Below are 12,843 nucleotides of genomic sequence, written 5' to 3'. Positions count from 1 at the left end.
ATTTTGATTCCCTTATTTTTCTCTTCTGTATAACTATATTATCTAGTTTAAATTAATATCAATTTATTTTTACTAGTGTACATTAACTCTGCTCCTTGTTAGCTTTGTTCCCACCCCTTTTATTGCCCATTTACATAGATAGATTTAAAATTCTTGTTTTATGTGTATGTCTTTTAATTCATTTAGGAAACAGAAGAGTTAAAATATACAGTGATACTTGCTTTTATATTTACTTGTGTAGTGACCTTTACCAGTAATCTTTAATTCTTGTAAGGCTTCAGGTTACCATCTAGTGCCCTTTTGTTTCAGCCTGAAAGACTCCTTTAACATTTCTTGTAAAGAAGGTCTACTAGTAATGGATTTTATTAGCTTTTGTTTATCTGAGAATATCTTAATTTCCCCTTCATTTGGAAGGATAGTGCAGCTAGAGAATTCATCTGTCTTACTATAGGAATTCCATATTGCATTGGTTGGTACACTTGATGATGTCCCATTGGTCTCTCATGGCCTTTACTTTTTTTTCTTTCTTCTCCTCAGACTGGATAGTTTCAGTTGTCTCATCTTCAGGTTTGCTGGCCCTTCTGAATCTCAAAACCTGCTGTTGAACCTCATTATGGAATTATTCATTTCAGCTATTTTACTTTTCAGCTCCAGAATTTCTATTTGATTCCCTTTTGAAATTTCCATCTCTTTATTAATATTGCCTATTTGTTCATAGAAGCTTGTTCTGATTTCCTTTTTCTTTGTCTATTTAAAACTGTTAAAGTCTTGATATAGTGAGCCTGTTCTAGCTTCTTCATGGATGGTTTCTGTCCATTTCTTTTCTTCTTTTTCTGTGAATTTTTCTGTCAACTTTTTAATTTTAATTTTTCTTCGTGTATTTTGCAATTTTCATTAAGAACTAGACATTTTGAATATTATAATGCAGTAATTCTGGAAGTCATATAATTTTCCCTCTCCAGGGGTTGCTGTTCTTACTCATTGAATGCTGAAGTTATCTGTTTGTTTAGTGACTTTTCTGAACTATTTTTGCAAAGACTGAATTCTTTGTTGCATGCAATTACTGAGGTCCCTGTTCTGTTATCTCTAAGGTCAGCCAGTGATTTCCTTAAATGCCTGCATCCAATAAGGATAAAAAAGTTTCTGTATCTAATTTCTTTTGAAAGATACTGCTTGGGAAGCCCTTCAGCTCTAAGGGTTTGAAACAGTAGCCAGCCTTTGCTCCAATCTCTAAGTGAATTTACAGGCAAATCAAAACACACCCCCTACAAACTCTGAAGGACGATGTTCACTTCCTGGTACAGGCAGGCCAGTCAAGGAATAGGAGCCGCAGTCTCCATGGCTACCTACCATAGAGATGGAGCTGACAGTTCTTGCCAGCTTAATAGTTAGTTGATTTAGTGAAGGGACTGCTTTGGAGTGTCTTACTCCACCATGTTCTGTGATGTATGCTGATATGTGTATCACTATATTAGCAGTATGTGTATGCATAGATTTAATTCTTATAAGTTATTTACCATTGTATCTGTTCACCTCACAAATTAGTATAGTTGACCAAAAAGACTGAATTTTGCACATAAATGTAGTGGTGTCACTACATATCACTACATCGTAACTTCTGACTGTGCAGATAAAATGGTTCTTTCTTTATTATATCTGTAGTTGGTCTAGTCTTTTTTCTTTCTTTTTTTTTTTTTTTTGAGACGGAGTTTCGCTCTTGTTACCCAGGCTGGAGTGCAATGGCACGATCTCGGCTCACCGCAACCTCCGCCTCCCGGGTTCAGGCAATTCTCCTGCCTCAGCCTCCTGAGTCGCTGGGATTACAGGCATGTACCACCATGCCCAGCTAATTTTTTGTATTTTTTTTTAGTAGAGACGGGGTTTCACCATGTTGACCAGGATGGTCTCGATCTCTTGACCTCGTGATCCACCCGCCTCGGCCTCCCACAGTGCTGGGATTACAGGCTTGAGCCACCGCGCCCGGCCCTAGTCTTTTTTCTACTACTTATTTATAGAAGACCTCCTAATTAGCTGGTGTGGGGGAAGGTGGCAGATATAATTTAAAACTTTGTCCAGTGTGATGACTTAAATAATATCTTTAGGAAGTATCTAACTCTGTCTGAGATAAAAGTGCTCAGTTTCTCACTCTGCTTTTAACCCTGGAATGGCTTAAGAGTGTGGGGTGAGGTGTGCTGCCTATGATATCTTGGCAGTGGGACACTGATTTTTTCCTTCTGTTTGATGTTCACTATTTCCTCTGGTCTCTGAATAATACCTTTTAACCTCCTACTAGTGTTTGCCTTGCTGGCATATGCTGATGATGTTATAGCTGGAAATTCATGGTTGGGCATTTCTGTTTGGTCAGAAACTCATGGTGCTTCCCAAGTAGTTCAGTCTTTGGCTTTTGCTCTGAGTTCTAGGTATCTGCCTTGTCTCTCTACAGCTGCTGGCCTGGAACTTCATGCACAGCCTTTGCTGCAGTATCACCCTGTTCCATAGCAAGCTCCATGGACACCACTAGCTCAGAAAATCTGCCTCAGAGCTTATAATTATTTGAGCATGTTGAAAAACTCCCTTGAGACAATGGCTTGGCTTACAAAATCATGGACTATATAATCCTTCTGTTCAGGTCAGATACTGCATATTTTTTCATTTGATCTCTTTGTAGTTCCTTCACTAATAAAACCAAATAGTTCCCCAGCCAGATGAATGCTTCCAGCAGTCTTGGGCAAAGATCAGATGCTTGGAAAGGCAAAACAACAAGAATGAAAATAACAATTTTTAATTTTTAAACACGCTCATGATTATACATGTGTGGCATGATATTTAGAGTTATATGTAATTCTGAATGTATAGAAGCCTCAAGCTTAAGGAATGTAGAATGTTTAGAGAGGTATATATGGTGTTCATATGTATGTATTTATGTTAAGATACATATGTATATATATTATGTATAGTTAAGATATTCTCTCCCTCCCTCTTTTTTTTTAATTTGTTAAATTTTTGAGACAGAGTATCACTCTTGTTGCCCAGGCTGGAATGCAATGGTGTGATCTCGGCTCACCGCAACCTCCGCCTCCCAGGTTCAAGTGATTCTCCTGCCTCAGCCTCCCGAGTAGCTGGGATTACAGGCGCATACCACCATGCCCTGCTAATTTTTGTATTTTCGGTACAGATAGATTTTTTTTACCATGTTGGCCAGGCTGGTCTCGAACTCCTGACCTCAGGTGATCCATCTGCCTTGGCCTCTCAAAGTGTTGGGATTACAGGCATGAGCACTGCACCCGACCTCTCTCTATATAATATTAAGAGGTTTGTTTTCTATGTATCAACATTTTCCCATGACTAAGAATAATGTGATTTCATGCACATATTTTCTTCTGTTGTAGGACAATTCGTGTTTGGTTAAAGAGAGACAGTGGACAGTATTGGCCAAGCATATACCATGCAATGCCTTGTAAGTATTCAAATCTCTGTTTTGAAAAACCAGACATGTACCCTAACTCTCCTTCCTTCCCAGATTGCCTTTTCTGTATTTTTTTCTTAAGTAGAGAAGACTGAGGTTGGGATTCTCATTATAATGAAAAGTACCATATTAAATCATTTTAGATTTTCTAAGGCTTTCGCTATGTAAAGTAAGAAAATTGTTCTGAAATTGACTGTATATTCATAGCTTTTGAATAAGATTAATGGAAGAAGGACTACAGCACATAGGTTTTCTGATTGCAGCAGTCTTCCTCTCTTTTCCAACTTTTTGTTCAGCTATTTTGTAAAGTATGTGCTTAGGCAATTCAGAATTTTGTCCAGTGATTACATTTGGAAAGTAAATTTGTCCTTGCCTTATTGTTACATCATTTATTCAAATTCAAGACATTCAGCATTGAACATTTAATTCTAAAAGGATTTGCTTAGGATTGAAACTTTCTAATTAGAAGTTGATTTCATTTCCCTGAGATCATATCTGAGAATTATGTCCTTGCACTGATAAATAGTGAATCTTCCAAGTACACTTTTAAAAGAAAAAAGATACGTGTGATTCTTAGATTATTCTATTTGCAGAAGTTCCCCCACAGCTGAAGAAGAACTGACCCCCAAAAATAAGAAGTTTCTTTTTAGTCTAGCCTTTTATTTTTAACATTAGTGAAGTTTGGGCATCCTATGCCATGTTTATTTTAGTGTAAAATAATTGTTTAAATTTATTATCATTTGTATTAAACATTTCCCTTACTCCCCTCCCTTCAAACCTTAATTAAGATGGACATCGTAGAAAAATCCCCCAGGTTTGTTGTTTGGACTCCTATACTTTTGGCTTGCTGCAGTGTATACCTCCCCTCTTGATATAAGTATCCCAGTTTCAGAAGCACATGCCAAAATAAATTCATACTAAATTGTAGATTTGCTTAAAATTATGCTTCTGGCAAAAGAATACTGTAATAAACAACAATTTTGCTTGTTTATAAACAAATGATTATTAACAATGTAATGGTTTTCAATGACTTTCAAATTATCTTTGAAGCTTTGCATGTTTTTAGAATTTTATAGTAAATAAATGATAACAACCAAGCTGAACAAAGTATTCAACCTTTTTTGGGGAGGAAGAAGAAACTTCATGTAATTCTAAATACTATATCCTTTCTTTACCTGTTTTGCTTCTAGAAGATACTATTGTACTTATGAAATCAAGCTGAACTTTCTTTTTAAGCCATGGAAGTGATGAGGGTATAGCTAAATGAAGAAGGAGAGCATTCTCTAGTTTTTTTTTTTTTTTTTTTTTTTTAAAGGATGAAGTCTTGCTCTATCACCCTGGCTAGAGTACAGTGGCACCATCTTGGCTCACTGCAACCTCTGCCTCCCACGTTCAAACAATTCTCCTGCCTCAGCCTCCCAAGTAGCTGGGACTACAGGCTCGTACCACCACACCCAGCTAATTTTTGTATTTTTAGTAGAGACGGGGTTTTACCATGTTGGCCAGGCTGGTCTTGAACTCCTGACCTCGGGTGATCCACCCACCTTGGCCTCACAAGGTGCTGGGATTACAGGTGTGAGCCACTGCGCCCAGCCATTTTTCCTGTTTTTTAAATGATTTAACCAGTTTTTTTCTGGTCTTGCTTCATCAAACCTGCCACAGTTTCTAACTGTAAGAGATGAAGGAGGGCTGTAATCCAGCCCATTGAAGTTGGCCTCAGAGATCAATAGATCCCATGACTCTGCAAATAGAAGAGGCTAACCTGGGCAAAATGATGGGAATTTGAGGATGGCAAGCAAGGAATCTTCTTGAAATAAGAGAGGCATTAATAGGAACCTCATGAAGGCACAGGATTCCAAGCAATTGGTAACTCATTCCCTTCCCCCTATACAAATACATATACATTTTGGTGTCATCCTCTAATGCTCTCTTTATTGGATATTACTGAGAACACAGAGAAGTTTTTAATTGCATTTTCATCATTTATTAAGCTATATGCAAGAATGACTAAAGTTCACTATAGCTCCCACACTTGGCATAAGTGCTACGTAAATACTTACTGACGGATTTAGTCTGATAGGATTACCATCCATTTTCCTTGTGACTGAACATGAACTTTGAGAAAGAGGACCTTGTAATTATTTGTATACTTTGCCTTTGGTGTTCTACTAAATAGAGTTAAAAAGGGATTATTTTGCTATTCAAAATGTAGTCTCTGGGCCGGTAGCATCAGCATCACCTAAGAACTTACTAGAAATGCACTCTTGGGTTCTACCCCAGAGCTACTGAATCAAAATCTGCATTTAACAAAATCCCTAGATAGGCTGGGTGGGGTAGATCACGTCTGTAATTCCTGTGCTGTGGAAAGCCTAGGTAGGGGGATTCCTTAAGGCCAGGAGTTCAAGACCAGCCTGGACAACATAGTAAGATGCCACCTCTCTCTCTCTGTCTCAGAAACAAACAAAAACCTCAAACGCTAGATAATTTGAATATACATTAAGGTTTGAAAACATTGTCTTGTGACATTATACCAAACATGTTGGTGATCTATGTACATATGTTTATATGAACACATGTAAAACCTTATCTATATATAGTATTTGATTGGTAAATATATGGTTATAAGTATACATGCTAGTCAATCAACTATTTACTGTGTGTCTGCTGTATATAGGCCACAGATCTAGATGTCAGGGATTTGCAGACAAACAAGATGTATGTGGTCAAGATAATTTCAATAATCTTTTGAATGGATTCACTATGTGTAGAGATGAAAAAAAAAGTTATCTTCATCACAATTGGTTAGAAATTGGATTTTGTGTTCCAAGGAATCTTATGCATTCAGATGACATAGCAACTGACCTCTGAGAAAGAATTTAAGATTTGTTTAACTTGCGAGAGGCAGAATCTTATTGCATAAGGAAATAAGCTACGTTTCAATCAGAGAATGTGAAATAGATTTGAGTTTCCAAGGACTTATTTTGTAGTCCTTCCTATTGAAAGGTGTTTTGTTAAGAGGTTACTCAGTGTTATTCTTAAATGATGGTTATGTGGTAGTAGTTTCAAAATAAGTGAAAATATACAATATATTCAGAGGCTATAAAATAAATACTACAAAGCAGATACAACCATATTTTGTGTTTATTCTAATACATAACAAGTAGTATTCCAAGTACAGAAGAAAATTAAAAAAATTGTGTGCATTTATTAAAATATGGCTTATTAATTTTTTCCATTAAAATACCTTTTTAATATAGTATTTGCCATGTTCCAGGTAACAAAGTAAATTCATTATGGCTTTGAGAAGAATTTGAAGTTTAATGAAGGTAGGAAGTGGAAGGCATTGAATGAGAAAGAATAAACAGTGAAGGCCAAGTTTGATGACAAGAAAGCAGCTTGTAAGGCAGAGTGTGATGAGGCTTGAGTGATTTTGGAGGACTGGCAGACAAGAGAAAGAAGAGCAGACGCATCATGGTCAAAAACAGAAGCACTGCTTTGGGGATGTCTTCCTATCCTGTCTTTTCTGAGAAGCTCCTCCTCCATAGGAGGGAGCCAGGAAAAACCAAGCTTGCTTGGTTAATGCTGTTTGTCCCTGGGCCAATCTGATTTTCCCAGGAATTTAGAATTTGGAGGTGGAAATGCTAGTTTCAGCCTGGGCAGGGCCATTTTACTGGGAACATATAAACCCAAGAGCTGTGAGGCATTTGTGTGCATGGAGAAAGAGTGAAATAGCTGATCTGCAGAAAAGGTATGGTGAACCAGGGAGGGAAGAACATCTGGCTCCTGAGGAAGAGAAAGCAAGCAAGTGATGCTCAAGGTTTTCCTCATCCTCCTAATCCCCTGAGAATCCTGGCTCTGTTCTGCCTTTGAGCTCAAAAGATACCCCTCTTTCTTATTGGATAGGCCCATTTGTGCCTAAGTTCACCTGAGCAGACTTCTGTTACTTGTGACAGCAAGTGTTTAACTAAGCCTGGGCCTCATTGCACACCTCCTAATTCCTACTCTTTCAGTTTTTCTGGGATCTCTGTGATATTTAATGAGAAAGGACTGAGTCATGGCCCTATTGGTTCATGGTGGAGTTGAGCTTAACATAGTCTGGGAAAGGTATAAAGAAGGAAAGCAGAAAGTAATATTTGATCTTGTTTAATTTCTTTGGATAGCTCATTCAACAAATATTAAGTGTTTCTTCCACATTCACCACTGTGCAATGTTCTAGGGATGTAGTAGTTAAATATGGCAGATGGTTCCTGTCTGTGGTGTTTATACTCTGGTGGGGAAGGCAGAAATTAAATGAATACCAACCATGATGTGTGGTGAGTGTTGTAACATGGGAAGTAGGCATAATGGGGACATGGTCACAAAGTCTCCCTAAGGCAAGTTCATTTTATTTTATTTTATTTTATTTATTTATTTTTTTTGAGACGGAGTTTCACTCATGTTACCCAGGCTGGAGTGCAATGGCGCGATCTTGGCTCACTGCAACCTCCGCCTCCTGGGTTCAGGCAATTCTCCTGCCTCAGCCTCCTGAGTAGCTGGGATTACAGGCACGCACCACCATGCCCAGCTAACTTTTTGTATTTTTAGTAGAGACGGGGTTTCACCATGTTGACCAGGATGGTCTCGATCTCTTGACCTCGTGATCCACCTGCCTCGGCCTCCCAAAGTGCTGGGATTACAGGCTTGAGCCACCGCGCCCGGCGCAAGTTCATTTTAAAACCTACTCTCTATAGAGAATTTGGGGATGACTGCTGTCTTGTTTTGAGTTTGCTATAAGCTAGCTGATTCTTATGGATGAATGAGAAATCAGAGCCTTTCCTTATCAAATATTCTTTCAAAAAGGAATATCCCTTTGGTGTATCTTATGTAGTAGCTGTGCATCACCTGCGACAATATCACCTTACGACCTACCCATCTGGAATCCTACATGAGCTTGTAAACCAGATCCTCAGGGTAAGAGTGGAAGTTTCAGTTACAGCCATAAATGTGATTATTTGTTCCAGGCTTCTTATAGATACAATTTCAACCACCATAGTTGCATCACATTATAGAGAAAAATTATGTAAAAAGCAGAAGCATTTCTATTTCTATGGTTGAGTTATTTCATATTTACTTTACAAGCTAGTTTGCCATTCATGGGGTCAGACCTTTGTCCTTTGAAAGGTTGGGGAGGAACCTCTTGAAGGAGTTGGTGGAAAGAGTTGGAAATTTTTCTTACTCTATCAGAGGACTGGATGTCATGCCTGGCACTTATTGCCAACTTCTCTCTGGGTGTGCAGAATAGATCAGTCAACTTGGCCACCAAAGATGTTGTTAAAAGGAGGCTTGAAGAGGGCTGGAGTCTCAGGCCAGGTGTGTTGGACAGTTGGAAACCCTCTTCGGGCTCTGTTGTTGTCAGGGCAGGCAAGTGGAATTTACTTTGGCTCTTAAGTGTTTATAAATTTTTCCACAAATCCAAACAAGACTTTTTTTTGTTCATTTTTTCAAATGTAGTTACAAATACATAGGCACACCTAATGTAGCAATAAAATGACCTGCCTTGTCACCTTCCCAGTTCTCTGCCTTGGCCTGGTGGGGTGGCGTTTGCCCAATCTGAAGTGCAGTTGGGCTGCTCAGTTTTCACACAAGTATGGATACCTACCATCTGTTCAGTTAACGTTTAAAGTATAGGGACTCAAGTCCTCTCTGAAACATGTGATTTTGAACTGCTTGCTTCCCAGTTTTATCAAAAGCCTGGTTGAAAGAAAGGCTATTTCTGGTGAACAGCATGAAAGTTATTTAGTCTGATTATTCCTCTAAATTTGGAGTTTTCCCACTTTGTGTTAGCCTTCTGCAGAAATGCCTTCATTCATTGTGCCCTCAGCTTACATAGATGTGTACATTATATGAAATGCTTTATGGCTGTTTTTGAAGTAATTGTCTACCATAATATGCAGGATCAAAAAGGTAGAATATTTTTCAGACATGGGGGCCAGGAACTTTTTACTGTCTCAAATGCAGAACTTCCCAGCCTATGTGACACAGCCTCCTAGTATCTTCTAAATGGATTACAGATTCCCTGAGAACTGATCCCTTTAGCTAAGCAAAGGGGTGGAGAAAAGGGTAGAGGGAGGGCTAGTGTCTTCTGTGAATTTCAGTGGCTATACAAATGTAATTTTCCATGTATATTATGAGGCAAAAAGATTGGGGGCAACAGCCCCAGGAGCTAGTACTTTGTCATTACGGATAATGTGAGACATGAAACTTAATTGAATCTCATAACATATCTTTATTTTAATTTTTTTTCTGTTTACACACACACACACACACACACACACACACACACACACACACACTCTCTTCCTTAGTCATGACTTCTCTTTGCTTATTTCTATTGTTTGGTTTTATTGATTTTATTGTATCTGCTTTTTAAGCCATTTCAAATGGTAGGGAATAATATATTAAGTATAATAAATAATCTTAGTTAAGATAACTATGGAAAGGATGTTTGAACACAGCCTATTATTTACATTAAATTCATCCTCCAAAAATGTATTGTTTCCGATTGGAGTGTTCAAAATGGCCTGTAGGTTAGACCTTGTGCCTGGGTAGGAAACCGGAAGTTGATTTTCACTTTTGATACAATTTGCTGAATCATTTTGGGCAAGTCCTTCACATTTTCTCTGCCGAAGCCTAACAGATAAAGTGTTCTCTTTGTTCTCAAATTTCCAAATATATTTTGGTTGTCAGATATACTAAATAACTATTTGTAAAATGCTTTCAGGTTCTTGATGTTTAACAGTGTTACTCAGTTGATAGTAACTCAGCTGATAGTAACTCAGAGTTATTAGGAAAAATTGGCTACTTTGTGAGATTGTAGCTGGGTTGGTTTCCTTTTCTTATTTATTGGGACTATAATCTTAAGGTAACAGTTAAGTTAAAATTGGGGATTTGGAAAATTAAGTTGGTTAATATATGTACATGCTTTTATCTGGAATGGAAATGAGTTACTTTGTAAGTAAGTTGAAAGTGTTAGTTTTCCCATTGGTGAGGAGGACTTTCAGTACCTTCGGCCGTGGAGGTGCTTTGTGTGCTTACTCCACCTCCTCTGCTGGGTTTTGTGGAGTTTGCGGGAAAAGTTTATTTGGGTGTATTAGTGGTATTATAGAAAGGTGTTTAGAATTATGAACGAAGCAGTCTGCTTTTATAAGGTGGTGATTGTTTTCCTGACCTTTAAACATCTTTAACTCAGTTGATATAATTTCTTGGCAGAGTGGGAGAACAGGTTTATACTTGAGAAATGCTCATTCTGTTGTTTTAATTTATACCTTATATCAAGAAAAACCTCTGGGTTTGTGGTTGTGAAATGTATTGATCCATTTATGGCTTTTTTTTTTTGGTATAGGTTATATTATGGAATCGTGTAAAAACAATTTGTTGCTTTTACTGTTCATAGTCTTAAAAATCGTAATATAATCTATTAAATCTGTATTTACTAAGAAGAAAAAGGTACTTGAGGAACTTTTCATTTTTAATGGAAATGAAGGAAAACATAGATTATCGAAACTAAACATGCTAGATATTATTTAATTTGATTAAGTACAGCATTTATTTAGCATACTCTTCTTTCATTTTTATCTGACAGGGCATTTTAAAATTTACTGTAGTTAGATCACTTTACTGTAACTTAAAACTTGTCTGGAGTGACCACGTCTAATTCACTTTGCTGATATTACTTAGACTAGATAAGAAGAAAACAGAAGAGTTAATGTTAGTAGAGTAAATTAAATGTTGGATTTAAATGTGAAATGCTTTTTAGTGCTAGAAAATTAAAGTCCTAAATATAGGTATGCTTAATAAAATAAAACATGTGTTGAGTACTGTAAATCTAATAAATATTATTCTGTTGTAAACAGGGCTAAATCAAATAGGGTCCATGAATTAAATTTTTGCTTTGTTGGGGTGTATTGCTCATTGGAGGCTCTATTGAAGACCCTCCTATTGCAGAATCTTGGCATTCAACTTCACCAGTATACCGTTAGCACCTGAAGTTTTATTTGCAGAAGTCACCAATGTTTATTTAGCTTTAAAGTTTGAACCAGACGCTCTCATGAGGAAGATTAGTGTCTCCTGCCAAATAATACCCTTAGCATTGTAAAGCAGTGTGATTGAAATCCACAGCTTAATTTTCAATGAAACTTGTGTTTATTTGAGCAAAGTTAGCTGGTCAGCAAAGAACAGAAAATACATTAGTCATAAAATGAAAGAATTATTGGTGTAAGTAACATGAATTAGAAAAATTTCCTCCCAAATCAAAATATTTTCAGATTGCCTCCTTTTAAGTACACATTTTTTTTCCCATTTATTTATTTTATTGCATTTTAGGTTTTGGGGTACATGTGAAGAACATGCAAAATTGTTGCATAGCTACACACGTGGCAGTGTGATTTGCTGCCTTCCTCCCCATCACCTACATCTGGCATTTCTCCCCTTGCTATCTCTCCCCAGCTTCCCACCCCCCACCATCCCTCCCCTATTTCCCCCCAACTGACCCCAGTGTGTAGTGCTCCCCTCCCTGTGTCCATGTGTTCTCATTGTTCAACACCCGCCTATGAGTGAGAACATGCGGTGTTTGATCTTCTGCTCTTCTGTCAGCTTGCTGAGAATGATGGTTTCCAGGTTCATCCATGTCTCTACAAAGGACCCAAACTCATCGTTTTTGATGGCTGCATAATATTCCATGGTGTATATGTGCCACATTTTCCCTATCCAGTCTATCGTCGATGGGCATTTGGGTTGGTTCCAGGTCTTTGCTATTGTAAACAGTGCTGCAATGAACATTCGTGTGCATGTGTCCTTATAGTAAAACGATTTGTAATCCTTTGGATATTTACCCAGTAATGGGATTGCTGGGTCAAATGGAATTTCTATTTCTAGGTCCTTGAGGAATCGCCACACTGTCTTCCACAATGGTTGAACTAATTTACACTCCCACCAACAGTGTAAAAGTGTTCCTATTTCTCCACATCCTCTCCAGCATCTGTTGTCTCCAGATTTTTTAATGATCGCCATTCTAACTGGCATGAGATGGTATCTCAATGTTGTTTTGATTTGCATTTCTCTGATGACCAGTGATGATGAGCATTTTTTCATATGTTTGTTGGCCTCATGTATGTATTCTTTTGTAAAGTGTCTGTTCATATCCTTTGCCCACTTTTGAATGGGCTTGTTAGTTTTTTTTTTTTTGTAAATCTGTTTTAGTTCTTTGTAAATTCTGGATATCAGCCCTTTGTCAGATGGGTAAACTGCAAAAATTTTTTCCCAATCTGTTGGTTGCCGATTCACTCTAATGATTGTTTCTTTTGCTGTGCAGAAGCTGTGGAGTTTGATTAGGTCCCATT

At 37.7% G+C, this 12,843-nt stretch overlaps 1 protein-coding gene across 5 annotated transcripts in view; it reads left to right on the top strand.

Annotated features, from left to right (window-relative positions):
- The window catches only part of WDFY2 (WD repeat and FYVE domain containing 2), a 200,421-nt gene that overhangs the window by 76,079 nt on the left and 111,499 nt on the right, over nt 1-12,843 (top strand). For 2 of the 5 annotated variants that reach the window (XM_032294558.1, XM_032294562.1), the window contains exon 2: nt 3,390-3,457. The exons of 2 other annotated variants lie outside the window; for them this stretch is intronic. In XM_032294558.1, coding sequence (XP_032150449.1) covers nt 3,390-3,457 — 68 coding nt within the window. Of the gene's footprint in view, nt 1-2,048; nt 2,630-3,389; nt 3,458-12,843 lie in introns of those variants that run through there. One more of the 5 variants, XM_032294560.1, reaches the window with a different exon arrangement.

The sequence above is a fragment of the Sapajus apella genome, unplaced genomic scaffold (genome assembly GCF_009761245.1).
Source record: "Sapajus apella isolate SASKATOON/1434 unplaced genomic scaffold, GSC_monkey_1.0 scaffold32, whole genome shotgun sequence".
In the NCBI taxonomy this organism is placed as follows: Eukaryota; Metazoa; Chordata; class Mammalia; order Primates; family Cebidae; genus Sapajus; species Sapajus apella.
Note: the sequence above shows the minus strand (reverse complement) of the source record. Positions and strands in the feature narration are given on the sequence as shown.